General features: G+C 41.6%; 1 protein-coding gene across 3 annotated transcripts in view; it reads right to left on the reverse strand.

Moving 5' to 3' along the window:
• The window catches only part of nprl2 (NPR2 like, GATOR1 complex subunit), a 161588-nt gene extending 144352 nt beyond the window's left edge, over window positions 1-17236 (reverse strand). Inside the window, exons 1-2 of one of the 3 annotated variants that reach the window (XM_073870910.1) lie at window positions 16871-17227; window positions 16286-16377 (exon numbers count right to left, since the gene is read on the reverse strand). In XM_073870910.1, the coding sequence (XP_073727011.1) occupies window positions 16286-16377; window positions 16871-16999 (221 nt within the window). In that variant the 5' untranslated portion in view covers window positions 17000-17227. Of the gene's footprint in view, window positions 1-16285; window positions 16378-16870 lie in introns of all 3 variants that reach the window. The other 2 variants (XM_073870908.1, XM_073870909.1) reach the window with 2 other exon arrangements.
• Between the last annotated feature and the right edge of the window lie 10146 nt (window positions 17237-27382).

The raw sequence follows: 27382 nt of genomic DNA on the forward strand, positions 1-27382 counted from the left end.
AAAGACATATATTCGTTTTGAGTCTGAACGAACGAGAGAGAGAGAGAGAGAGAGATTGCGTTCACAAACGGAATGACTGGTACAAGTTACAACCTAATGAATGAGAGGGATCGTACAGAAAGCTGTCACGAATCCGGGATGATCAGTAGTGGGTGTGTGTGTTTATTTACCTGTTGGTGATGGATCCTCTCGTGTGCATTCACTCCTCCCTCTTGTTTCACTAATTATCCTCCAGCTGTGTCTCGTTTCTGCCTTTCTATTTATAGCCCTTTTGTCCTGTCTTTGTCACGCGCTCATTGTTAGTTGATCTCTGCCACGCTCGCTGTCCATGGTTCCAACTCGTTTGTTTCTGCTTCACCTTTATCTACTCTTGCTTCAGGTTTGAGGGTTTGCTCTGCGCTGGAGTTTGACATCCTGTGTTTCGGCTCTGGACTAGTTTGTATGCACGTTGATCCTGTTCCCCGATTCTACAGGTTCGCTTCGCCTTCAAGCGGTACACCTGTATTTCCGGTTTCCTGCTAAAGACTCCTGTTCATCCGCGAGTGGATTACGTCGTGGGATTTGCTTCGGTTCTCCGGCTCTTCAGGTTCGCTTCGCCTTTAAGCAGTACACCTGAATTCCGGTTTCCCGGCTGAGACTCTCATTCCATCTGCGAGAGGATTACGTCGTTGGATTGTTTCCTTGTGTGTGTGTGGACTAGTGAGGTGCCGTGAACTGTGGAGTGATTTTTCTACCTCTTTAACTTCTCTCCTAATAAATTACTGAATTCGCAAGAGACTCCGACTTTGTGTTTCCTGACAAATGAGCGCGTCAGAAATGGAGTCTGCGAGCTCTGAGAGTCTAGATCCGGTGCAGACTGCACTAAGCCAGCAGGGGGCAATGATTGACCAACATTCATCCCTTCTGAGTGCAGCTTCTAGAGACTTTCGTCTTCTCTCTGACCGGCTTACTGAACTTACTAATCGCCTGGATCAGATCACTCTACCGCTAGGAGAACCTCAACTCGCCGGTTCCAGCGGAACATCCTCCAGGGCGGAATCTGAACCTCACGCTGCTACTCCACCTACATTTGACGGCGATCCTAACACCTGCCGGGCTTTCCTTCAGCAATGTTCTCTGGTCTTCGCTCTCCAGCCTCGCAAGTTTTCATCAGCTGTTTCCAAGGTAGCGTTTGTGCTGACGATGCTTACCGGGAGAGCGAGGGACTGGGGAATGGCTGTTTGGGAGGCCAAAGCTCCGTGCACGGCTTCCTTCGAGACCCTCAAGGAGGAAATGTTAAGACTTTTTGATCGATCTATTCAAGGAGACATGGCAGCCGCGGAGCTGGTGAGATTGCTCCAGCGTGGATCCTCTGTCACGGATTATGCTATTTCATTCAAGACCCTGGCCGTCACCAGCGGATGGAATGACGCTGCGCTACGCTCTCAGTTCCTTGAGGGTCTCAACCCAGACATCCAAGACGAGGTCGCTGCACGGGACCCTCCAACATCTCTGGAAGCCGCTATTGATTTAGCATTAAGGATTGAGAATCGTCAACATCAACGAGACCTTCGGCTGTCTTTTCGCAGAGCTTCACTACTACTGCCTGAGGTTTCGCCTCCACCTTCATCTCTTCAGTCGTTGGAACCAGAGGAACCTATGCAGCTCGGTAAACTCCGCCTTACCGGCAGAGAGAGGCAACGTCGCCTGGTAAATGGATTGTGTCTCTACTGCGGTAAGGCGGGGCATCTTGCCGCTTCGTGTCTGTTAAAAGGGGTTGCCCACCAATAGACCTGGGAGTGTCGGTGGGCATTTCATCTTTCAAGTCTCCCGTTAACTGTACCTCCGTTAACCGCACCTTACTGCCTGTTATTGTAAGTTTTAACGCCTCTAACTTCCATTCACAGGCATTGTTGGATTCCGGCGCGGAGGCGAGCTTCTTGGATGCTAGGTTGGCTGAATCTTGGGGTATCCCTGCTCATCCTTTAATTTCCTCTCTCTCGGCCTGGACATTAAAGGGACAGCACATGGCAGAGATCACCCATCGCACACCTCCTGTGAGTTTGTTTGTTTCTGGCAATCATCGTGAGGATATTGAATTTTATTTATTAGAATCATCTCAGACACCCGTCATTTTAGGACATGACTGGTTAATTAAACATAATCCTCACGTTGATTGGCAGAACAACATTGTCTTGTCCTGGAAAGATTCATGTCATGTTTCTTGTCTCGGTCCTGCTTCTTCTATGTCTGTGTGTTCTACTCTTCAGACTCCTGCTGCTGATCTTTCAGGGGTTCCGACGGAGTATTCCGATCTGCACCGGGTGTTCAGTAAGGCTCGGGCTACCTCCCTACCTCCTCATCGGTCATATGATTGTGTAATCAATCTCCTTCCAGGTACTTTTCCGCCTAAGGGTCGAGTTTTTTCCCCTTTCTAAACCAGAGAGAGAGGCTATGGATAAGTACATTAGTGAAGCGCTTAATGCCGGTCTCATTCGCCGCTCCTCGTCTCCAGCTGGTGCTGGTTTTTTCTTTGTGAAGAAAAAAGACGTGTCGCTTCGTCCGTGCATTGACTATAGAGGGCTTAATGACATTACTGTTAAAAATAAATACCCCTTACCGTTAATGTCTTCGGCTTTCGAGTTATTACAAGGAGCACGGGTTTTTACCAAATTGGATCTGCGTAATGCTTATCATTTGGTACGTATCAAGAAGGGCGATGAGTGGAAGACAGCATTTAATACACCTTCTGGACACTGGGAATATTGCGTTCTGCCGTTCGGTCTTTGTAACGCTCCGGCTGTCTTTCAAACTATGGTTAATGAGGTGCTAGGAGACATGATTAATAATTTTGTCTTTGTGTATCTCGATGACATTCTCATCTTTTCACCCTCTATGCAGTTACACACCCAGCATGTTCGCCTAGTTTTACAACGGCTTTTAGAGAATCAGCTTTTTGTTAAGGCGGAGAAGTGCGAATTCCACAGAGAGTCAGTTTCGTTTCTGGGTTTCATCATTGCAGAGGGAGAGATTTGCCCCGATCCTGCTAAAGTTAAAGCGGTTGCCGAATGGCCAGTGCCCGACACTCGTAAGGAGCTTCAGCGATTTCTGGGTTTCGCCAATTTTTACCGGCGATTCATCAAAAATTTTGGTCAGATCGCTAAACCTCTTACCGCTCTCACTTCCTCTAAAGTCCGATTTCGCTGGGATGGAGAGGCACAGGAAGCCTTTGATGAATTAAAGTCCCGATTCGTTTCTGCTCCTGTTCTCTATTTCCGATCCAGCAAATCAATTTATAGTGGAGGTAGATGCATCTGATGTCGGGGTAGGCGCCGTTTTATCTCAGCGGTCGTCTGCTGACGGGAAAGTGCATCCGTGCGCTTTTTTCTCTCACCGGTTAAACCCAGCGGAACGAAATTATGACATTGGTAATAGGGAGCTGCTGGCGATCAGACTTGCGCTGGGTGAGTGGCGTCACTGGTTGGAGGGAACCTCGGAGCCCTTTCTGGTCTGGACGGATCATAAGAACTTAGAATATATCCGTTCAGCCAGAAGGTTAACATCTAGACAGGCTTGCTGGGCACTTTTCTTTGACCGTTTTAACTTTACCCTCTCGTACCGGCCTGGTTCAAAGAATATTAAACCGGACGCGCTCTCACGTCTGTTCGATTCCTCTGAATCTGGGCGGACCGAAACCATTCTCCCCAAGGGGAGGGTAATCGGTGCTCTCGTTTGGGGGGTTGAGCAGCGGGTGAGAGAGGCCGGCCGAGAGGGCGAAGTGCCAGAGGGGTGTCCAGCGGGTCGTCTATGGGTTCCTGAGTGTTTACGTTCCGATGTCATCCAGTGGGGTCACGAATCTAGGTTTGTCGGTCATCCAGGAATTCGGAGAACGTTGGCTGCCGTCCGTCAACGTTTTTGGTGGCCTTCGATGGCTACGGACATCAGACAGTTTGTATTAGCCTGTTCAGTCTGTGCTCGTAATAAAGCCTCTAATCAACCTCCCGCTGGTCTGCTTAAATCTTTGCCCGTCCCTGGTCTCATATAGCCCTTGATTTCGTCACCGGCTTACCGGCGTCTGATGGTAACATTGTCGTTCTGACTGTGGTGGATCGTTTCTCTAAAGCGGTTCATTTCATTCCATTACCTAAACTTCCTTCTGCCAAGGAGATGGCTCAGATTCTGATTACTAACGTTTTTCGTTTGCATGGTCTTCCGACTGACGTAGTATCAGATAGGGGTCCTCAGTTCATCTCTCGTTTTTGGCAGGAGTTTTGTAGACAGATCGGCGCTACAGCCAGCTTGTCTTCTGGTTATCATCCGCAGACCAATGGGCAATGTGAACGGGCTAATCAGGATCTCGGTCGAACGCTCCGCTGTCTGTCGTCTCAATATCCTAATTCCTGGTGTCAACAGCTCCCGTGGGTCGAGTACTCGCATAATTCTCTTCCCGTCGCTTCTACTACATTATCCCCGTTTGAGTTATCGATCGGCTATCAACCCCCACTTTTCCCATCACAAGAACCCGATGCAGCGGTTCCGTCTGCTTTAGCTTTCGTTCGTAGATGCAAACGCACCTGGAAGAGAGCTAAAACACTTTTATTACAGACTTCCAGACGGACCAAAGCTGCGGCTGACCGCCACCGGCGACCTCCACCTCATTACGTTTGTGGACAGAAAGTATGGCTTTCCACCAAGGATTTGTCTCTCCGTGAGCCTTCTCGTAAGCTGGCTCCGCGTTTCATTGGGCCATACACTATTGTTAAGGTCGTCAGTCCGGTAGCGGTGAAGCTTAAGTTACCACCCAGTCTTGGTCGGGTTCACCCTGTTTTTCATGTATCCAGGGTTAAGCCTGTGATTTTTGCCCATAATAATTGTCCTGCTTCTGTCCCTAAGCCCCCCGCCCCGCGTCTAGTGGACGGTGCTCCACCTCATTACGTTTGTGGACAGAAAGTATGGCTTTCCACCAAGGATTTGTCTCTCCGTGAGCCTTCTCGTAAGCTGGCTCCGCGTTTCATTGGGCCATACACTATTGTTAAGGTCGTCAGTCCGGTAGCGGTGAAGCTTAAGTTACCACCCAGTCTTGGTCGGGTTCACCCTGTTTTTCATGTATCCAGGGTTAAGCCTGTGATTTTTGCCCATAATAATTGTCCTGCTTCTGTCCCTAAGCCCCCCGCCCCGCGTCTAGTGGACGGTGCTCCTGCTTATACGGTTAAGAGGTTACTAGATGCTCGTCGCAGAGGCAGAGGTTATCAGTATTTAGTGGACTGGGAGGGATACGGCCCTGAGGAGAGGTGTTGGGTTCCGGCTCGGGATATACTGGACCCTGGTCTGATCGAGGATTTCCGTCGGCGACAAGGTGGGTCCCCTCCGAGTCCGTCCGGTGCCGGTCTTGGGGGGGAGGGTACTGTCACGAATCCGGGATGATCAGTAGTGGGTGTGTGTGTTTATTTACCTGTTGGTGATGGATCCTCTCATGTGCATTCACTCCTCCCTCTTGTTTCATTAATTATCCTCCAGCTGTGTCTCGTTTCTGCCTTTCTATTTATAGCCCTTTTGTCCTGTCTTTGTCATGCGCTAATTGTTAGTTGATCTCTGCCACGCTCGCTGTCCATGGTTCCAACTCATTTGTTTCTCCTTCACCTTTATCTACTCTCGCTTCAGGTTCAGTCACCGACGTCTGAGGGTTTGCTCTGCGCTGGAGTTTGACATCCTGTGTTTCGGCTCTGGACTAGTTTGTATGCACGTTGATCCTGTTCCCCGGTTCTACAGGTTCGCTTCGCCTTCAAGCGGTACACCTGTATTTCCGGTTTCCTGCTAAAGACTCCTGTTCATCCGCGAGTGGATTACGTCGTGGGATTTGCTTCGGTTCTCCGGCTCTTCAGGTTCGCTTCGCCTTTAAGCAGTACACCTGAATTCCGGTTTCCCGGCTGAGACTCTCATTCCATCTGCGAGAGGATTACGTCGTTGGATTGTTTCCTTGTGTGTGTGTGTGGACTAGTGAGGTGCCGTGAACTGTGGAGTGATTTTTCTACCTCTTTATCTTCTCTCCTAATAAATTACTGAATTCGCAAGAAACTCCGACTTTGTGTTTCCTGACAGAAAGCGAGTGCAATAACCGACGCAAGAGAGAGACGCTGAGAGAGAGAGAGACGCTGAGAGAGAGACGAGGAGTCGCAAGTTTGGAGCTTCGTTGAGATTATCAGCTAAATCCTATTTTTTCACTATCTTATTACTATCTATATAATACAACTTATTAGTTTATCTTAGGAATACTTTACCTTGACGATTACTGAATTGTATTACTAAGCGATACGATTTTATCACTAGTAACACCCAGTGTTAGCATATAGCCCGCTAGCATAACCAGCCGGTGCCGGCTAAATCTAGCATTTCTTACCGTCTGTTTACTTAAACCTTACTTCGTTGGCGATCTAATGGCGGATTCATGCGATGTATGCTTTTCTGATCTGTCCACACCAGATCGGGAAGCTGTGAATGAGCTGATACCCGGCCTTCGCAGAGTCAGCGTGCCTAACATCACCCTGACCACAGACCGTCATAGGCGGCCGAGGCGTGTTGCGAGCGAACACCCGTCTCGATGCAGCTTCACGGACAGCGTTCGGGCGAACGGAGACCCCATCACCCAGCATGAAAACGGTAAGACTCCGCTTGTCATTGTTACCTGCACTACTTGCCACATGTACAGTTTAGCTTCTTCCGTCAGCATGGAGGGGTTTACATGTGCTAAGTGTATTGAAGTAGTAAGACTGACGGAGAAGGTTGCAGAACTAGAAGCGCGCATCCGAACGCTAGTTGAGGACAGTAAGACCGCTAATGTTAATGTTACAAACACTGTTTCGGGTGCGCCTAGTGTTACGCGTAATACACATGGCTCGGTTCCGACCTCAGAGTCAAGGCGGCTGACTAACTGGGTGACTGTCAGGCGGCCTAGTCACATTCGGCATCCAAATCACGTTCCTGTTTTAATATCAAACAGATTTTCTCCACTCAGCAATACACCGGCTGAGACGTCTGTTAAAGGTGCCCTGGTTATTGGAGATTCTATACTCAGGAACGTTGACATTGAGGCACCAGCCACCATAGTCGATTGTATACCGGGAGCCAGAGCGTCTGACAATAGATCCAAACTTAAAGTGCTGGCTAATGCTAAGTGTAAGTTTTCTAAGATTGTTATTCACGCCGGCACGAATGACACCAGACTCCGCCAGTCGGAGATCACCAAAGATACTATTAAAGAGGTGTGTGAAATTGCCAAAACAATGTCAGACAATGTAATTTGCTCTGGTCCCCTCCCCGCCTACCGGGGGGATGAAACTTACAGTAGATTAGTGTCTCTTCATGGCTGGATGTCAAAGTGGTGCCCTCAGCATAACGTAGGGTTTATAGACAATTGGAAACATTTCTGGGGAAGACCTGACCTGCTAAAGAGAGATGGCCTCCATCCGTCTCCGGAAGGAAGTGCTATACTTTCTAGAAATCTGACCAATAGTCTTACTTTTGATATTGTCTGACTATCCAGGGCCCAGGTCAGGAAACAGACAGATCGGCTTACCCATCAGTCTGTTAGCTGCCTTGACATGTCAAGATCACATATATCCCAGCACATAGAGCCTTTTTTACCAGAGTACCAACACATCTCTACTGTGTCTGTTCCTCGAACAAATAAATACAGAGCACCGTTTACCTCGTCTCGCACAAATCTTATTAACATAAAATTAGAACACAATACATTAACAGATGAAACTCAAATGTTAAAATTCGGCCTTCTTAACATTAGATTGATTACCAATAAAGAACCAATTATCAATGAAATAATTACTGACCAAAACTTAGATGCACTCTGTCTAACAGAGACCTGGCTGAAAGCAGACGATTACATCAGTTTAAACGAATCCACCCCACAAGACCACTACCACAAACACGTTCCTCGTCCAAAAGGGAGAGGGGGTGGTGCAGCCACAACACACCACAAAACATTCAAGGCAAACCACAAATCCGAACCAAAATTTAACTCGTCCGAAATAATACTGTTAAATATGGAAATAACTGATTGTAACAACAAACAGCTTTCGTTCATCTTAGCTACCATATATAGGCCTCCGGGCCACCACACAGATTTTCTTAAGGAAATAGCCGACTTCCTATCTGAACTCACAGTCACTATAGATAAAGCTCTTATCGTTGGTGATTTTAATATTCATGTGGATAACCCAAAAGATGCATTAGGACGTACGATTATGGATGTTCTTAATTCTCTCGGTATTAAACAAAACGTATCAGGGCCAACGCATACTCGTAAGCACACATTAGACTTAATTCTGTCACTCGGACTCAATATTAATAATATCGAAATATCACCCCAGAGCGATGCCGTTTCAGACCATTGCTTTGTGTCTTACACGATACTTCTAGATAGGACCGCTCAGTCTACAACATGCTACAGATTAGCCAGAACAATAATTTCCACCACTAAAGATAGCTTTATTAGCACTCTTCCAGACCTGTCTCAAATGAAACATGTAGCAGATAAGGGTGAAGATCTGGATATTATAATAGAAAACCTGAACAACGTTTGCACTAGCACATTGGATGCCGTTGCTCCCATTCGAAAAAAGAGAATCAAAGAAAAACGCCAGCTCCATGGTATGATCATCATACTGCAGCCCTTAAAAAAGTAGCCAGAAAAATGGAAAGAAACTACCGAAGCACAAAGTTAGAGGTATGGCGTTCAGCATGGAAAGAGAGTGTTCAACACTATAGACAGGCTATTAAAACCGCCAGATCTACCTATCTCAGTACGCTTATTAAAGAAAATCAAAACAACCCTCGTTTCCTATTTAGCACAGTTGCGAAACTGACTAGAAACAAAGAACAAACAGAAACCAATAGTAAACTCCAACACAATAGTAATGACTTCATGAACTTCTTTACTAACAAAATTATGTTTATTAGGGAAAACATAGAAACTACGCAAGCGGCCACCACTATACCCAATAGTACATTTACCTCTAGATTACCATACGAACATCTTGAGTCATTTAAACCTACTACAATAGAAGAGCTCTCTAAATTAGTAATGTCATCCAAATCATCGTCCTGTATACTAGACCCCATTCCCACAAAATTACTAAAAGAGGTATTTCATGTAGTGTCAGACACGGTACTAAATATCTTTAACTCATCCCTAGAATTAGGATATGTTCCAACAGCTTTCAAACAAGCAGTTATTAGACCGCTCATTAAAAAACCAAACCTTGACCAGGGAGATCTTAATAACTTTAGACCTATCTCAAACCTACCTTTTCTCTCTAAAATATTAGAAAAAGTAGTGGCAAGTCAGCTACGCACATTCATAGCGAATAATAATACATATGAAAAGTTCCAATCAGGATTCAGGCCCCACCATAGCACAGAGACAGCGCTGCTTAGAGTTACAAATGACCTCCTATTAACATCCGATCGTGGTGAAATCTCAATCCTTATATTACTAGACCTTAGTGCAGCCTTTGACACAATAGATCACAGAATCTTACTCAGTAGACTAGAAAACTATGTTGGCATCAGTGGTCAGGCATTAGCCTGTTTTAGATCGTATCTAACCAATCGCTATGACTTTGTTTATGTAAATGAGGAAGAGTCATATCACTCCCCGGTTAAATTCAGCGTACCACAGGGATCAGTTTTAGGCCCTATCCTATTCTCGTTATATATGTTACCTCTAGGAGACATTATCAGGAATCATAACATAAGTTTTCACTGCTATGCGGATGATACCCAGCTTTACATCTCGTCACATCCTAGCGAAACCCACCAGTTTGCTAAGCTAACAGACTGCATTAATGATATTAGGGACTGCATGGCACATAACTTTCTTATGCTAAACTCCAATAAGACTGAGATACTTATTATTGAACCAAATCGCTACAAACATAGTATGTCAGATTACAAGTTGTCCATAGATGGCTGCACGGTGGTGCCATCTTCCACGGTTAAGAATTTAGGCGTAATGTTCGACAGCAACTTATCCTTCGATAGCCATATCTCCAACGTCTGCCGCACAGCATTCTTCCATCTTAGAAATATCTCAAAAATACGCCATATGCTGTCTGCATCAGATGCAGAAAAGCTTATCCATGCTTTTATGACCTCTAGACTAGGGGCGCACTCACACTATCCAAACCAAACCGCGCTCGGGCGCGTTTGACCCCCAAAGCCTGGTTCGTTTGACTAGTGTGAGTGCTCTGTTCCGCGCCCGGGCGCGGATTGGTTAATCGCGCCGCGGCCGGGTTGCAGAGGTGGGCCGGAGCGCGGTTCACTTGGGCTCAGGCGCGGAAGGCTGTGGTGTGAGCGCAATCGCGCCTGAGCGCGATTCAAAAGGTGAAGACGTCAGTTGCGCGACCACACACCTTCATCTGCCTCCGTAAAAACCTTTTGATGCGCGCAGTGTGACAGATCAACTAAGCAATATGATGACATGTGAGAGGGCTGTCTGTAATCGCGCACCAAACGACTCCGAATAAAAAACACAGACCTATCATTACGGTGGGTTCCAGTGTTCAGTGAGAGCTTTACTTCCTGCTTTTTTCAAAACAATCGCATCTTAATGACGAAAGCGCGCCCGGACTCGGATCGATAAAAGTACAGTGTGAGTGCGTGCACATGGGGGAAGTAGGGAGGGGTGACATTCGCGCTGGGGCATGGTTTGGTTTGGTTTGGATAATGTGAGTGCGCCCTAGAATAGACTATTGTAACTCATTACTCGGGGGATGCCATGCAAATCAGGTAAACAAGCTACTAGGGCTGCTTGATTATGGGGAAAAATCATAATCCCGATTGTTTTGATAAAAATCTTAATCTCGATTATTTAACACGATTACTTAAATGACTGTAAAAACATGCATTTATACATGGGCTTGACATTAACTTTTTTGCTCACCAGCCAAAGTGGCTAGTTGTTTTCCAAAGTTACTAGCCACACAGCATTTTCACAGGCCACAATTTTGTTGCTGGTAAAATACATTTTATATGATTAAACTTGACTTTGGCATCCTAATATGACTTTAATTCGAGCAAATTTACTTGGTTTAGCTAAATTAGATGCAGAATGAATTTCAAATGCAGTCTGACCACCCAAATTAGGACAACATTTATTAGCTGGTATATACCAGGTATATCAGTATAGATCATATCATATATTTAGGTGCATAAAAACAGTCTAGTAAGGCATTAATAGATTTACATTGAATGAATATATTAAAAGTGGAGCAGGGGTGTAGAAGATTAACTGAAAAGGTAAACACAAAACCCCTCGACAACCACTTTAAATATTTATTAACAACAGCAGTCAAGAAATGTACATGAATTTTACTTTCAACTTGTTTATGCAGATTGTATTTTATATGCTTGATCAGGTTTTCTGTTAAAAGTGATTTAAGACTTTTAATGACAAATGTTGAGAGGGCATTATTGTTGCCCAAAGTAGCCTACATTAAAATGATGCGCGAACCTCTCAGCTGGCGGGTTTCCTTTGATTTCGTGTGCATTCAGGTATGCACTGAATTTCTCTCCGCTCTTGCCCTGAGAATGTGCACGCAATATATATCTCTCCAATCACTTCCATGCAATTCTTTTATCTTTCCCGAAGTGTGTATGCGCTCAGACTGCGTCCTCTTGTGCATTCGCAAATCCATCACCTCTGGCGCGCTCTCTGGGAGGTGGCGCTTTGGTCCGCAACGCTCCGCTGATCGCGCGCGCGTCTCCACAAACGGCCTTTGTGTGTTGCGCTCGGTGCACGGAGTGCTCATGGGAGTTGTAATTTCCCAGTGTCGAATTGCTATTGGTTATCATTTTGCATAACTTTTAAGAAAACTACAATAAAAAATGTATATTCAACCAGCCAAAGTGGCTAGTGAGATTGTCTTACCCGCCGCAGCCGAAATCTACCCGCATTTGGCGGGTGTTAATGTCAGCCCTGCATAAATTCAATGCATTGTTTAGTGTTGCTGCAAAAGGCTACACGTGTCAAAGCAGTAGTGTTTAAGTGCCAGCAGAACGCGATTCACGTTTTAAACACGATCGCTTGAAATGCATATAACTTTACAAACATAAACAGGATTATTACCTAGTGGTCTGACTTTAAACAGATGCCTGAGCACGCAGCTCTCTGCACGTGTGAGAGAGAGAGACAGAGGCGCCACGATCCAGCTGATAATATTTTAAACATGAGGGATAGTTTGCCTCCGCTCGCTTGTAAAGCATAAAACTGAACAAATACATGAGGATTTCTACTTTGTGTGCGAGGCGCAGCTGCTTATGACGCGCTGGATTAATGACTCAAAACGAAATAACAGAAATGCGGCACACTAATCGATCTCCCTCGATTATCTTGTTTTTGCAATCGAAATGTGCAAAAATCGAAATTGAAATCGAAAAACGATTAATTGCACAGCCCTACAAGCTACAGCTGGTTCACAACGCCGCCGCAAGAGTGCTTACTCGATCTAAAAAGTATGACCACATTAGTCCAATTCTGGCATCTTTACATTGGCTACCAGTTAAATATCGCATACAATTTAAAATATTACTAACTACCTACAAAGCCTTAAATAGCCTAGCGCCCTCGTATATTAAAGAACTACTATCAGAATACAATCCACCACGTAAACTGCGCTCACAAAATTCGGGTCTCTTAATTATCCCTAGAATATCAAAAGCGTCAAAAGGTGGTAGATCCTTTTCCTACTTAGCCCCTAAGCTCTGGAATGATTTACCAAATAATGTTCGAGTATCAGACACAGTCGATCAATTTAAATCTAAACTTAAGACATTCTTCTTTAACAAAGCATACACATAAAATATGTCCAGTACATGTACTTTTCCCGCAGTAGTGATTTTGTCTAGAACAAAGCACTCACACACCTCATATGGGTAATACACTATTGCCGCAATAGTTAGCCTGTCTGGAACCGAGCTGACTTAAACAACCATAATGTATGACACTTGCATTACATGCGAACGGCCCCTACGCTAATAGAACTCTGTTTCTGTCTCCCTGTCTCGTCCTCGGCACCGAGGACAATGACACAAACAGACCCAGTTCCTGTTGCTGTGAAGGTCATCGCCCCACTGATCTACTGGCTGTCCTTCAACGTGATGCCTAGCCGATGCTCGACCAACGACCACCGGCTGAACCAGTTTATTCCGCTTACCCGCTTCCTATCCCTACCGTATCTATCTATCTATCTATCTATCTATCTATCTATCTATCTATCTATCTATCTATCTATCTATCTATCTATCTATCTATCTATCTATCTATCTATCTATATATATATACAGGGCTCTAGAGTGCGACCAATTTGGTCGCACATGCGACCTAATTTCTCAATGGTGCGACTTAAAAAAATATCAGGTCGCACTGGTGCGACCAGGAGTTCGAGGGAAAAAGCCATGGTCCAGATCTACGTGTGTGTACGTTTAAAAATGCGTGTGAGCTCCAGAGAGAGAGAGAGAGAGAGAGAGAGAGAGAGAGAGAGAGAGAGAGAGAGAGAGAGAGGTGAGTCCGTCAGATAAACAGAGTGGATGTAGCCGCGGATGATAAGAGAAGAGGAAAAGAACGATTGATAACTTTTTCGTTTAGAATGTTAAGTTGCCTGATCAGTCCGAAGATCATAACCAATGCTCTGACATCAACCTCCCGTCACATCAGGTCCGAACCCGAAGACAGAATTAGGTAATGAGCATCTTACAATCGAGTCAGAGCCAGAGCATAATTCTTTTGAAGAAAATTATTTGAACGTAACAGCAATGTCGCGTGCTGTGCGCCAAATTTATAGAAAAAAGCCAGGAGTCAGGACCGCTGTTTTCTAATCGAGTCAGAGCCAGAGCATAATTCTTTTGAAGAAAATTATTTGAACGTAACAGCAATGTCGCGTGCTGTGCGCCAAATTTATAGAAAAAAGCCAGGAGTCAGGACCGCTGTTTTCTTCATAATCTTACTTCCAAATCTAATCCTATAAACTTTTCGGTGTTTGCTGTATCGCTATCACCGCCCTGCCAGACTGTCTTAAATAGAGAAATAAGTTAATTCCTTGATTTGCGTTGTTGATTCATTTATAAATAATTCCCCCAAGGATTTAGTTTATGCGCAAAAAGCATTAAAATGAATAGAACATGATGATTATATCTTTCTTTTGTGAAAAAATAATAAAATAAATAAGCCTACATGAAGTGTGTTTAACTTAAATATTAGCAAATTAACAAAACGAATTCAAAAGTAGCCTATAGCCTATATGAGTTTATTTATTGTGTGACGCGCTCCAAATCCGATGCAGCACAAAAAACTTTTTTATGCAATCTCATCACGCGTTTCATGCCATCACCGGCGCGGGTTTACGCAGGGCAGCGAGAAAAATACATTAAACTTTAAACATTTAACATTCTACTTGAGTTTTTTGGGACATCCCTTTGAAATCACTGCAATCATATCATTAATTTAAAAGGTATAAATATAAGCGCAGCGCTTATGAGTGATCAAACACTGCTGACCGCTCAGCTGTCAATCTGCCGACCCTCACAAAGTTTCACATTAAATGTTAATATATTTGTCCAGTCATGGTCCTGTGCTTATTTCTGTCAATGTTCTGCATGAAGATCTTTAAAGGTTTCTACTTAATTCACGATTTGCGGTGCGGCCGGTCGCAGTCTTTATGTCAAACGGGCGGGTATTAAATAAATTGATGCTGATGTCGGATAACGGGTCAAGTGTTATTTTAATCGCGCGGATGCGGGTTATCAAACAGGACTGTGCATGACTCTTATAAGGAAAATTATAAAATAGCCTACATGTTTATATTCTGTATTAAACCACCATGGTCGCTAAACTTGCGGTGTTAAAGGGACAGTTCACCCAAAAATGAAAATTCTGTCATCATTAACTCTCCCTCATTTTGTTACAAACCTGTATAAATTTCTTTGTTCTGATAAACACGAAGTAAGATATTTTGAGGAATGTTAATAACAAAACCAAGCATGAGCCCCATTCACTTCTAGGAAAAAAAAATACTATGGAAGTGAATGGGGCTCATGAATGGTTTGGTTACAAACATTCCTCAAAATATTTTCGTTCATGTTCACCAGAACAAAGACATTTATACAGGTTTGTAACAACATGAGAGTAAGTTATGACAAAATTTTCATTTTTGGGTGAACTATAAATCCGATGCGGTCAAAAATTAGGGTGCACCTAACTTTTGTGCTGGTGCACCTAAGAAAAAATGTTAGGCGCACCAGTGCAACCAGTGCAAAAAGTTAGTCTAGAGCCCTGTATATATATATATATATATATATATATATATATATATATATATATATATATATATATATATATATATATATTAATCTCTCCCAAGGGTTTTTGTCCTTCTAGGATTTTTCCCACCGGGTTAGCTTAGCACTTTACTGTATATGTAACACTTAATACGCTTGCTTGTACGGCTTAACCTTAGTCGCTATGTTCTACTGCTTATATTATCTATTGATTTTCTGTGTTCTCCTTTACATCTACTCATGTAAAGCTGCTTTGCAACAATTAACTTTTGTGAAAAGCGCTATATAAATAAAATTGAATTGAATTGAATTGAATTATGCCTATATTCTGCTAATATGTTGTACTAGTTTACCTAGGCTTGAACTTGAAGGATTAGTATTATTAATGCAAGTTGCACACCTTTTCTATTTATTTGTTTAGCTATTATGTAAGCAAGTTGCCTTTGCATGCTGTTCAGTTGTTAAATAAGTCTAAACTTTGCAGGTAAAAGGGAAGAGGATTGTTTATTTTAGGTTGTTTGTGAAATTTGTACAATATAAAGGTTATGTATTTTGACTGCAACTGTCATGCATTCTGATTCCTTCACTTCATTAGAAAGATTGTTCATTTTAAGTTGTTTGTGAAATTTGTACAATAAAAAGGTTATGTATTTTTACTGCAACTGTCATGCATTCTGATTCCTTCACTTCATAAAGCTTGGTTTTCAAATTAGTGTTAAACCCCTTTTAAAGGAATGATCATAAAACACTGCTTTTACCCAAGGTTTAAAGTGGGGTTGCAAAAAATAATTCTGTCCAGTAAAGTTTTTCAATTTATCCCACCATTAGAAAATGTGGCAGAATTTTAAGTTTGAAATGCCTTAATTTAAATGATTTTAATATAAAATAATAATACAAATATAAAAATAAAACATTACTTTTTATAAAAAATATTAGTTCGGTGAAGTTCAGTACATACACTGTTATAAGCTTGTTCTGCAGTTCTGGTTTGGTGATGATGTACACTTGAACAGTATCAAACAGCTCCCTCGATATGTATTCTTCTGGAACCTTCAATCAAAAACATATTATATAAAGTGTTTAATTAATGTTGGAATTTGTGTATGCTGTATTTCAGATTACTTCCCTGCTAAAAAAAAACAATAGACACCATCACAGAAATTATATTTGTTTATTGGGAATTTTATTGGTTCTAATGGAATATGGCCCAAAACACACTACAGTGTATTGGTTTTTGTTGGTCTAATATGTATTGGTTCTATTGGATCTATGTATTGGTTCTAATGGAATATGGCCCAAACACACTACAGTTTATTGGTTTTAATGGTAAAAGCTAATGGTTCCTATTGGTATTTTAATGGAAACCATTAGAATTTTCTGTAATGGTTTTATTTATTTTTTTCAGCATGGTTAGAAGGACAAAGAAAACATAAACAACCGTGCCAATAAAGGACTTTTAAACTTCCGCGATTTGGATCTTCCATGCACCCGTGTTTCAGTTGCAGAAAAACCTATGCTCTCAAGCGTACTTCTACAATGTTACCTGATATGTGATCTTTGGACCCAACGTCGGATGAAATTCACTAAAAAATATACACTCGATTCCAGGATATTCCATTTTCAGACGCATAACGTTTAATAATTCTCCTTCTTGTTTTATGGCGCTTGACATCCAACGTTAAGGAACATTACCGCCACCTACTATACTGGAGGGTGAACCAGAATAACTAACGTTGCCAGTAACATTTACATACAGATTAAGATTCGCTGGGGTGGCAGGGATTATCCCCACCTCCACCTTAATGATCATAAACGACCCGATAAAGATAATTTAATATAAGTAAAAACGCTGCCACGCAATAGTATAAACAACAGTAAAACTGAGTAACGTCAAAGAGTATAGAACAACAAGAGGGGAAACTGATTCGTTTTTGGCAACAGCCACTAGATGGCGCTTCAGTAGCGCGGCCGCCATTTTGGAATGAAAATTCTCACAGCCAATTCATTCTCAATTCATTCTCAGCGAATATCACAGCCAAAGCAGAAGCGCTTAAATTAAAAGTTTGTTCACTTGCTACACCTACACGAAACGTTGTCTTGTATGTGATTTGTTGTTATCAGTTGTGGAATTCAATCATTAAATAGATACACATTTAAGGTTTCTTGCTTTATTATTTTAATTTATGCTACTTTACACATGTACTATTAGTTACCAACTCCACTAGGTATGAAATATATATTAATCCCCTGGGTCCCAATACAAACATGATAATCTTATAGAACATGATACATTGCTCTGTCCTATAATTGCCACTTTTGAACGGTGGCTGTGTTTTTTTTTTACTTAATCCATTTCGAGCAATTCTGATGTATATGTGTATGTGTATGTATATGGAGCCAAATTATGTGTGGATGCATGTCGGTATGTATGTAAAGCCTATATAAAAGTGGAAGACTTGTCCTTATATCTGAAAATAAGCTGTAAAAGGGATTAATGATCACTGGTCTGATTGTATGTTATTCTGTGTTATCATCATTCAGTTTGAATTTGATATTTTAATGTACAAAGTAGCTGATATTGCCATTACTTCTAGTTGACTCCCGAGTCGCTCTCATTCCAAAATGGCGGATTCGTAGGGCTGCTGCTGGACGAGACCAACCGTAGCTGTGTCTGAAACCGTTCCCTCGTTCACTCATTCACTATTCCCTATATGGGGAATGACAGTTGAGTCCACTATATGGGGAAGAAGCAAATGACAATAGCTGTGTCCCAATTCAGGGGCTGCGACCTTATAAGCATGCGACCTTAAATATGAGCACTCGGTCTTTCAAGGTGGCAGCCTCAGAAATCCGCGAAGAGAACTGAAATGAGACGGTCTAACCTTGGGATGACCCTCGATTTGGGCTTGAGGTTAACAATTGTTCTTTTTGTACTGATCAAATTGAGACAACAGATCATATTTTCTTTGACTGTATTTATGCCTGTGCTTTTTGGGAGGACTTTCATTATTGGTTGTTTCCTAAATTTGAAGACTTACCTGTATTAAATAAAGAAAATGTATTATTTGGTATTTTTGTGAAAGATGGAACACATGACTTGGCAATCAATTCACTTATTATTCTTGGGAAATTTTTCATACATAAAAACAGATTTCAGAGAACAATTCCAAGGTTTCTAATATTTCATAAAGAATTGTGTAATTATTTCTCTTCATTAAAATTAATGAAGAAAAAATCTGCCATGAATCTGTGTTATCTGGTAGAAACCCTTAATCTTACAGAAAACCCCTAGTGTCTTATTTTTATTTATTTTTATTTATTTTATTTTTTGTCGTGTGTCCTTTTATTTAATGTTTACATTTTTGTACCATGCTTGATGCTTGTCTGCTGTGTAGAAAATTATTTGTTTTGTACCAAGCCTTTTTGGTTGTAAACTGACTTTGTTAAATAAAGTTTTTGAAAAAAAAAAAAAAAAAAAAAAAACCTTGGAATGTACCATAGATATGTATATAAAGGCTAGATGGCTCGTCCGCGCTGCTGGCCAATTGAGTGCAACGTCCGCATTTTGGCGGCCATCTTACGACAGGGCGCTCGCTCACTCGTAGCATTGAGTTTTAATGATGCAGGTACTTTTAAATGACCATAACTTGCTTAATTTTTTACCGATTTTCAAACGGTTTGGTTTGTTATAAACGTCAAAGATGTACCTATGACACTGCATACCTATACTAAAAATAAAAAATAAATTCATGAAACATGTTAAAGCATCCAGAATTATAGCCACGTTAATAACGTTTGTAAAAACCCAAACCGTTTGAAAATCGGTAGAAAATTGAGCAAGTTATGGTCATTTAAAAGTACCTGCACCATTAAACTCAATGCTACGAGTGAGCGAGCGCCCTGTCGTAAGATGGCCGCCAGGTGATGCCGTTAGGGACTCCGCCTTGAGCCATCTAGCCTTTATATACATATCTATGGAATGTACCCTCAAAATCAGGGTGCATTGTGGGTAAAAAGTAGTGAATGAATGTAGGGAATGAAGTTGTTCACTCAGGGCTGCGTTCAGCCCCGACAAAACGTTGCACAACGTTTATTAAACAGAAACGGTGATGCGTTGAACGCATAGACAGTAAAAGAAATGGACACAGCGACCCCATTGGATTCAACGGAGACAAGTGAAGTCAATTAGAAGCACGCACTTCCTGGGTGTCGAGCGTGCGCAGACTCAAACTGAGCTTAATGACGTAGATGTCACGTGAGCAACCTGTCTGTCAATTGTAAGTCTTCTAATAGCCGTGCCACGGGAAATCTGAATCACCTACTGAATCTTGCAGAGACGGCGAGCGTGAACAATAATCTCCCTTGACTTTATGCCTTCACGTCCACCCGATTGCCTCATAATCAGTAAAAGATTGCCTGTGAGCTTCTCTCCCAGTCCATACGGTAATTTCTCTACTGTGCGACAGAAAGTCGCAGGTTATGACGCAATCGTTAGCCTATTTTTACAAAAACTGCTTCTACTGGGCCATAACGTAAGATACATGGTAATGGAGCCTTTTTATACATTTTCGTGTTTCTTTAGAAATAATTAATGGACAAATGGAGTCTTTAAACGCCTCAGATGTAAGGTTATTCGCTGTCAAAGTGACGCCAAAATGAATGGGAGTCAATGGGATGCTAACAGCAGATGGGTGTTCGCTAAGCAATGGCGGCATCCAGGGAAGCTTCAATGAAATATGAAACCCTGCCCCCCTGGTTGAACGCCCTGTTGGGATGACGTAAGAGTTGCAACTGCGGTAGCTGAGAGGCCATTCTTTGTGTTCTTTTTAAAATGTTTCTGAAGCCTGATGAAATCGTTATAAATGTGTGTTTAATACTGTAAAAGACCCTCAATGTTACAGTCACTGACCTTGCCGTCCAGAATGAAAGACAACATTCCAACTTGAACCCATTGAGCGAGCTGTCTCTTTACTAACGCGTGGTTTTATACATCTTGCCGCTGATTGGGCCGACATTTCTGACACACCCACCAAACAAGAGAAAACGCTTCTAAAACCTGTTGCATTCCGTTGCACACCGTTTCCAGGAAACATGTCGTTCAACCCGGAAACCGTAGCAAAACATTGTGCACCGGTGTGAGATTGAACGTGCCCCAGGTGTGGTCTGCCGAATCAGCGTTTGATTTGCACGGTCGGGAACAGACAACACAATCGCACATCTGTATAAAAGTGAAATAAACGCATATTGACCTTGTGGGTTTTTGTGAGAGGAGTTTTTTAAAGGCTGGAGAAATTATCTGTAAAAAAAAAGAAGTAGGCTAATTCCTTCCACACACAGCAGATTTTATATGTGACATGGTGGCTTGATATATTTTATTAATTTCTTATTGTTTATGTGGTATTTATCTCTATTCAATTTATTTATTAAATAGACCAGCTTATAGTTATTGACAATGGTGAGCCTAAAAGCTCATGTAGTTGTAAAACAGATGTTAAAACAACAACAAATATGTAACTTCATTGTGACGATGGAAATAATAACGCGTTTCCAGGGATTCGATCCTAAGTGTTTTTTGCATGAGAGTCGAGTACACTATCCACTCTCCCACCTGATCACTTGTGTTAATCAATCAACATGTGGGATACAATTTGTCAGCGCTCGTCTAAAACCTTGTCAAGGTTGCTCTATGGTAATACGTGCGAATGACCACTAGGTGTCACTGTGGAGGAGGTTCCGAACCATGTTTCGAAGCCTTGACACAATTGATTCAACTGTTTCAGTGTTTCACAAAGCCTCGCTCTGCCCATCACTACTGAGTCCTTCGTTCGAGAAATATCCCATATACAGGAAAGGATGCAAATTTGTATCCTTCGCGCTCTTCACGCGCTGAAATCACCCACAATCCTATGCGCGCAGCACCGAAAGCACACCTTTCAATCACGCAATGACGCAATGACGTGCACTTGCTAGCCTGTTCCATTTAACGTGTTCTCCGAATGCTTAAAAGGAGCCTCGCCTAGCCTCTAAAGCAGTGTTTCTCAACCCTGGTCCTCAAGGACCCCCTTCCAGAAAGTTTTAGATGTCTCCTTATTTAAAACACCTGAACCAACTCATCAGCCTCCTTCCAGAATGTCTCCATATCAAGCTAATAATTTAAATCAGGTGTGTTAATTAAGGAGACATCTAAAACATTCTGGAAGGGGGTCCTTGAGGACCAGGGTTGAGAAACACTGCTCTAAAGGAAGTGACTTGAAAGGACTAGTCCTGCCAAGGAAGTATCCTTGACATTGGGAAACGGCTTGTGACTCCTTGTTTAAGCATTCGACACTCATTCGCTAACGTTGCAGATCGAATCTCGCTCAGAGTGGCTGCAAATATAATTGGTATATTTCTCTTCACATTTTATTTCAACTACAATTATAATTCAGTACCCTGAATAATCAATATTAGCCAGTGGTTCATAATTTATTTTTATAAATAAACACCCTGTATAGAGTTTGGTTCTAAAAGGCAATAAATCCATTTTGACTCATTTCTGTAAAAACCTGTTTTCTATACCAAGAAAGTGACAAGATGAAAAACACTATTTTCTGTTACAAACGTTCACATAGCATATTTAGGTTATAAAAACATAAAACAATTCAAATCCCTAATTTGATTTTCAAAGATTTATTATAAAAATTTATTATTTTTTCCACAAAATGCAATAAATCCATGACAAGTTTTTTTTTTCAAAATGCTATAAAACTATTGAATCAATATATAAATGTGCATCCATCTTTGCCATGTTATAGACCAATGCAATGATGCTGTGGCAAGGTATGCGCACGCAGTTTGGCAACAGAAGTATGGCAAGAATCAGCAGTGAAGCAACACAGACATAGAAATATATTTTAAAAAGTTGACATAAACTTTTTCAACACAGCTACCAGATCCGTGTACTATAGTGGAGTGAATAGAAGACATTAGCAGATGGCCAAATATAAAGTGGCATAAATGAGTACACCCCCTTTGAAAATTAAGCTTTTTCTCCATTTGTTAGTAAATATGAGACCAATTTGCTGTATTTTTACACACCAGTTTTATTAAACATTTATGTTTTTTAACATAAGAGTGAAAGTCACTTACTATCTTAGGGGTACGAAAAATAACACATTTAAATCAAATGAGGTGATGCAAAAATACACCCTACAAAAATTCTTAAAAATAAAACAATCTAATATTTTGTATGGCCTCCATTCTTTTTTAAAAACAGCACTAATTCTTCCAGACATTGAATAAACAAGTTGACAACATACAGTTACATCTTTTATTCTCCATTCTTGAACAATGACCTCTTTCAGATCGTGGATGCTGGATGGAAAATGACGTTCTGCTTGTCTTTTCAGAAATCCCCATAGCCTACCTCAATCTGGGGTTGAGGCTGAATCACTTTTACCCTGTGATTCCACTAAAATGAATTAGTGACCTTATTATGGCGCTTTTCCATTGCATAGTACCCCACGATTTAGTTTAGTTTGGGTCGGGTCAGTTCACCTCACTTTGGCGTGGTTAGCTTTTCCATTGAGTTTAGTATCACTTCGCAGTGGGAGGGATTATAGGCGTGTCGTTATATTTGCGCTGCATACGGCTGTGACATCATACAAGTGAGAGCGTCGTTGTACATTCCCATACATTTATTTATTTATCAGTCCGCCATAAAATTAAAATTGGCCACCACAAATAGATGTTTGCACATCGCGTTTATAACTACCTCTGTCTCACATGACAGTTTCTGTTCAAACGCCCGTGGCGTTAGTCGACGGCGCTCCGCTGAGCCTCAATGAAGTTGCATTAAAGCATAAATAATACTGACGTGCACGTCGCGAATGTGCCGCCACAAACTGCAAAACTTTTATGTGTTCCTGATTCACAACCTGTGGATGTTTTTCGTCGCTTAAATGGTGTTTGGAAACTTACAGCAGAGCACAGATGACAACATGTTTGCTCGAGACAGCGCAAGCTAGCAGTAAGCTAAAGCTATTTTACATAGGATGACGCCGATGACGATTAGACCAATCAGTGATCTACACCCAGATAGCAATTTCCTTTAGGCCGGATCCGCATGAAAGCCTTTAGATCCGTCTGTAGCGGACATACGGTATCTGACTGTGGGCCAGATCTGCACCTGATAAGATTTCAGCTCTGCTAGCAAAGCTGTTTTTTCATCGATTTACAGATTTGTCCCAGGTCCGTTTTCCGCAACTCAATCGGAAGTCAGGAGATGCGTTTAAAATACAAAACACTAATTTGGCCCAAACCTGTGATACGGATATGGGCAGAAGGAGAAGGTGGTAGGCTATGCAATGATTTTACTATAGCCAACTTATTAAATGAAGATCCAAAATCAGGAAGTCAAATGCAGTTTGAGATTTATTAAGAATAGTGTGTTATATAACAGGATATAGAAGAGGCAGATCATTATTTTCACACTCCATCACAGCAGGTGGCGGTATGCACCTTTAAAGTTGGTTCGTAACCCACCATTAAACCAAAAGAAGAAGATGAAGATTGTGACGTCAGAGGCCCTGTCCCAAATGGCGCACTTCATGTGGACTTTCGGTCATGTGGACTTTTCTATTGCACGTGCTCGCTTAGTCCACGAGTACGTAGGGTGTCCCATCTGTCATTTTTACGCTTAAAAGTGTGCTCATCAGCGCCTCCTTTGCCCCCTTGATGCGGTCTTCAGCGAAGCCCGCACTGCAGCAGGCTTCGCGCACTTTACCAACCCAGAAGTCCTTGCGAAAGAGCAATCAGACCAATCAGACGACGGCAGGGCGGAGTTCACACTGACGGGCAACTTCTCTACCTATTTCCGGTGTGACGCTCGAGTCTGTCCCAAAATACGACTCCGTTGCACCCACGTGGACTCGCATTAAGGGACCCTAAAGTCTGGACTACATGATGTCATCAAAGTGTGGACTCTGAGGAGGACCACAAGTCCGGAGTGTGCCATTTGGGACAGGACCAGAGATGAGGTGGCTCATCGTAAGCATTAGGTAAGTGTTCGCTCACAAGCTTATGAATAATTATATTGCAGCGAATGCGTTACGACAGGCACTGTCATTGTGTGAATAATTAATGATATAGTGATCCAAGCACTACGTCGAGTTTGCCGTAAGCTTACCTCATAGCCATCATAAGCCAGGTACGCTGACGGAAGGGTACGTAACCACACGGAAGAGCCAAAAAGTACTATTGAGGAATACAAACGCAAAAGCAGCAGTAACAACAACAGAAAACAGTTTTGTTAGATAAATGGCCTTGGGCAAAAGTCTTTATAACTGCAATCACATAAGTTAGTGGAAACAGTGTCAGGCTTTCCCAGATGGAGACAATTTAGTGAGGTAAAATTTTAGTGCTGTTTAAATGAATGCGTTGTGTTTGTTATTCATTTAAAAATATGAACATAAAGTTATGACTCATGACAAACTGGCAAGAGAGTTAATAACACAGATCTGTCCAAATATGAGGGAAACTATATTCCTTTGTAGGCCTACTGTGTAGCATTATTAGAGTAAGTTGGTCTATATAATTTCCTTGTTGATTTTACATTAATACTATGATTTTACATTTGAATAACCATTGTTTCAAAAATCATAAAAATAAATCTGATTCTAGTTATTACAGATACAAGCAACTTTTTATGGTTTTCTATATGCTTGTCTTTCATAGATTATTCACCCAGTGTTTATTCACAAGATTGACCGAAGCTTATTTAGATGACCAAATTATGAACAATGATCCACCCTGAGGCTGTAAGAGTGTGCCTGATGAGAGAATGCGTACTTGAAGCAGTTATAGGACTTAATATATTCAAGAAGACCAAGCGATCCTTATAGGACTACATGCAAAGCAATGTACTCCAGACCGCACAACTGGACATACAGGTACTTTTTAAAAAGCTCATTATTCTTCTTAACTTAAACGTGCATGCTTATTCTTTCTACTATTGTCTGTTTTATTATTAGTAAACAGTTTTGTTTTAAATTGTTAAAACATCTTTATCCTTTTTCAGATTATATTTTTGTTAAAGATTTTTATCTACATGTCATGTCTGTGTTTATTTCAAGTGCAAACAGTAGAACTGTCACAAATGAATATATCTATGACTTTGCACCTGCCCTTAATTTAGACATTTTTAAGCATTTAAGGTCAAAATCAGAGTGTAACTTTTACTTTTCATACTAAATGAAATATTCAGCCCCAAATAGCACTTGATTACAGAAGAGTTTTCACTTGTTAACCTGACCGATACAGCAACCATCACACCAAACATTCCAAAACCTGTTTCATTAGATAGAAACAATCAATGAATTTGGGCAACCAGTATCTGATTGAATACTATAGCTAAAAGTGTGTCACAGCTTTGTTCTGATCGGTTGTTTCTGTTTATGTGTTTTGTACGCTGTGTGTTTTGTTATTGGTTTGTCAAGATTTTTGCTCTCCTATAATATCATTACCTTATCACACTGTGCGACATGGATCATTTAAACTTGGGTACAATAAGCATGTAGACTGTATAATGATGACACCTATTGACTCATAGGTTGTGACTCCAGTTAAGTGCAATGTCACCAGCATGTGCTAGTGTTAAACAAATACTGGTACGCTGGTCGACATAGGACCACCGAAGAGCCACGATCACAGAAATTGCCACAAATGTTTCACGATGGTAATCTTTCGTTTGGGACCGCCAAAAATCATGCAGTGTATCCCAGGCTATATCCTCCCCTCCGTCTAGTCATCATCTCATTAATTATGAGATGCGCTGTCAGTGCTTTTTCTTTCTGACTTTTCTCTGTTCTCTCCAGATTGTGCCCTGATGCCATCTGCCCCGTTCTCCCAGCCTCATCTTCCCTCTCTAAGCCTAGCTTCACATCGGTTGGCTCTCCTTTGGCTCTCTTCATCCCGTCTGCCTGCCTCGCTGCTCTCCCTGATAACATTTCCTGACTGATGCCTTGCACTCTGACTCTTTCTGCAAGGTGCCATTCTCAGCAGTGACTCAATTTAGTGCCACCCTGCTGCTTGGTGAGTCTCAAATTGAGATTTTCATTGCGCATTCAATAAACTGTTTTGTGCCTACAGTTGAGTCTGTGACCTTTTTTTGACCAAGTGATGTAAGTAGGGTCTTAACCTTACACAGTTGTCTTCATGATGGGCCTAGCATTTTTTAGAGAGTCTGTATTTCTGTTTCCTATGTCAATACCACCTATTACAATGTTTTTGGTTGGAAACAATGATATGCCTTTGTTGCCAGTGTTTGTTGTTTATGGGTTTTATTAATAATCAAATATTAAATAAGATTCATTTATAACTGAGCAAAAAAAGAGTACTTGTAATAAAGTTCTGTTTTCTTTGTCATTTATGTTTTTACTACAGTACATTCTGATTGTATGAAGTTATAAGACTTAACAGTTTACAGGCTGTGATGTGCATTAGGCCTACATATACTAACATTCCTAGGTCACCCATTTCCCAGGGCAGCACAATAAACTTTACCATTTATGTGTGGCAGGCATTGCACTTCTGAGGTCATCACCATCTTTCTTCAGCCAACCAAAATGATTCTCACCAACCACCCCAGCTCTGCTAAGCTTGATGTTAGAGGTCTGCTGTTTTTGACAAAATCACATAAGATAGGGTAGTTCATACTCCATGCGATGTGCCATACAATGGAAGGGCCATGTTCCTTATCACATCTGGATACTGCAAAGCTCCTGTCTCCTCAACAATTTACGAACTAATCAATTATTAAATGAAGAAATGCTATGGAAAAAGCAAAGATATTTCTTCCTGTGGAATTTGAGTCTTAAATTGAGTAATTACTGTTTTATGGCATAAATAAAAGATAAATATTATGTTATTTTAAAAGCATCATGTATCTTTTTTCATTCCTAATGTATTCTACTAGTAGTGTGTCAGGCACTTTAACCCTTATGAAAAAAGCCAAGGAAAATAGAGAGCATCATATCAAAACAACTTTTTATTTGCACATGCAACATTAAACTATGGT

The sequence above is a fragment of the Misgurnus anguillicaudatus genome, chromosome 8, assembly GCF_027580225.2.
Source record: "Misgurnus anguillicaudatus chromosome 8, ASM2758022v2, whole genome shotgun sequence".
NCBI classification, from domain to species: Eukaryota; Metazoa; Chordata; class Actinopteri; order Cypriniformes; family Cobitidae; genus Misgurnus; species Misgurnus anguillicaudatus.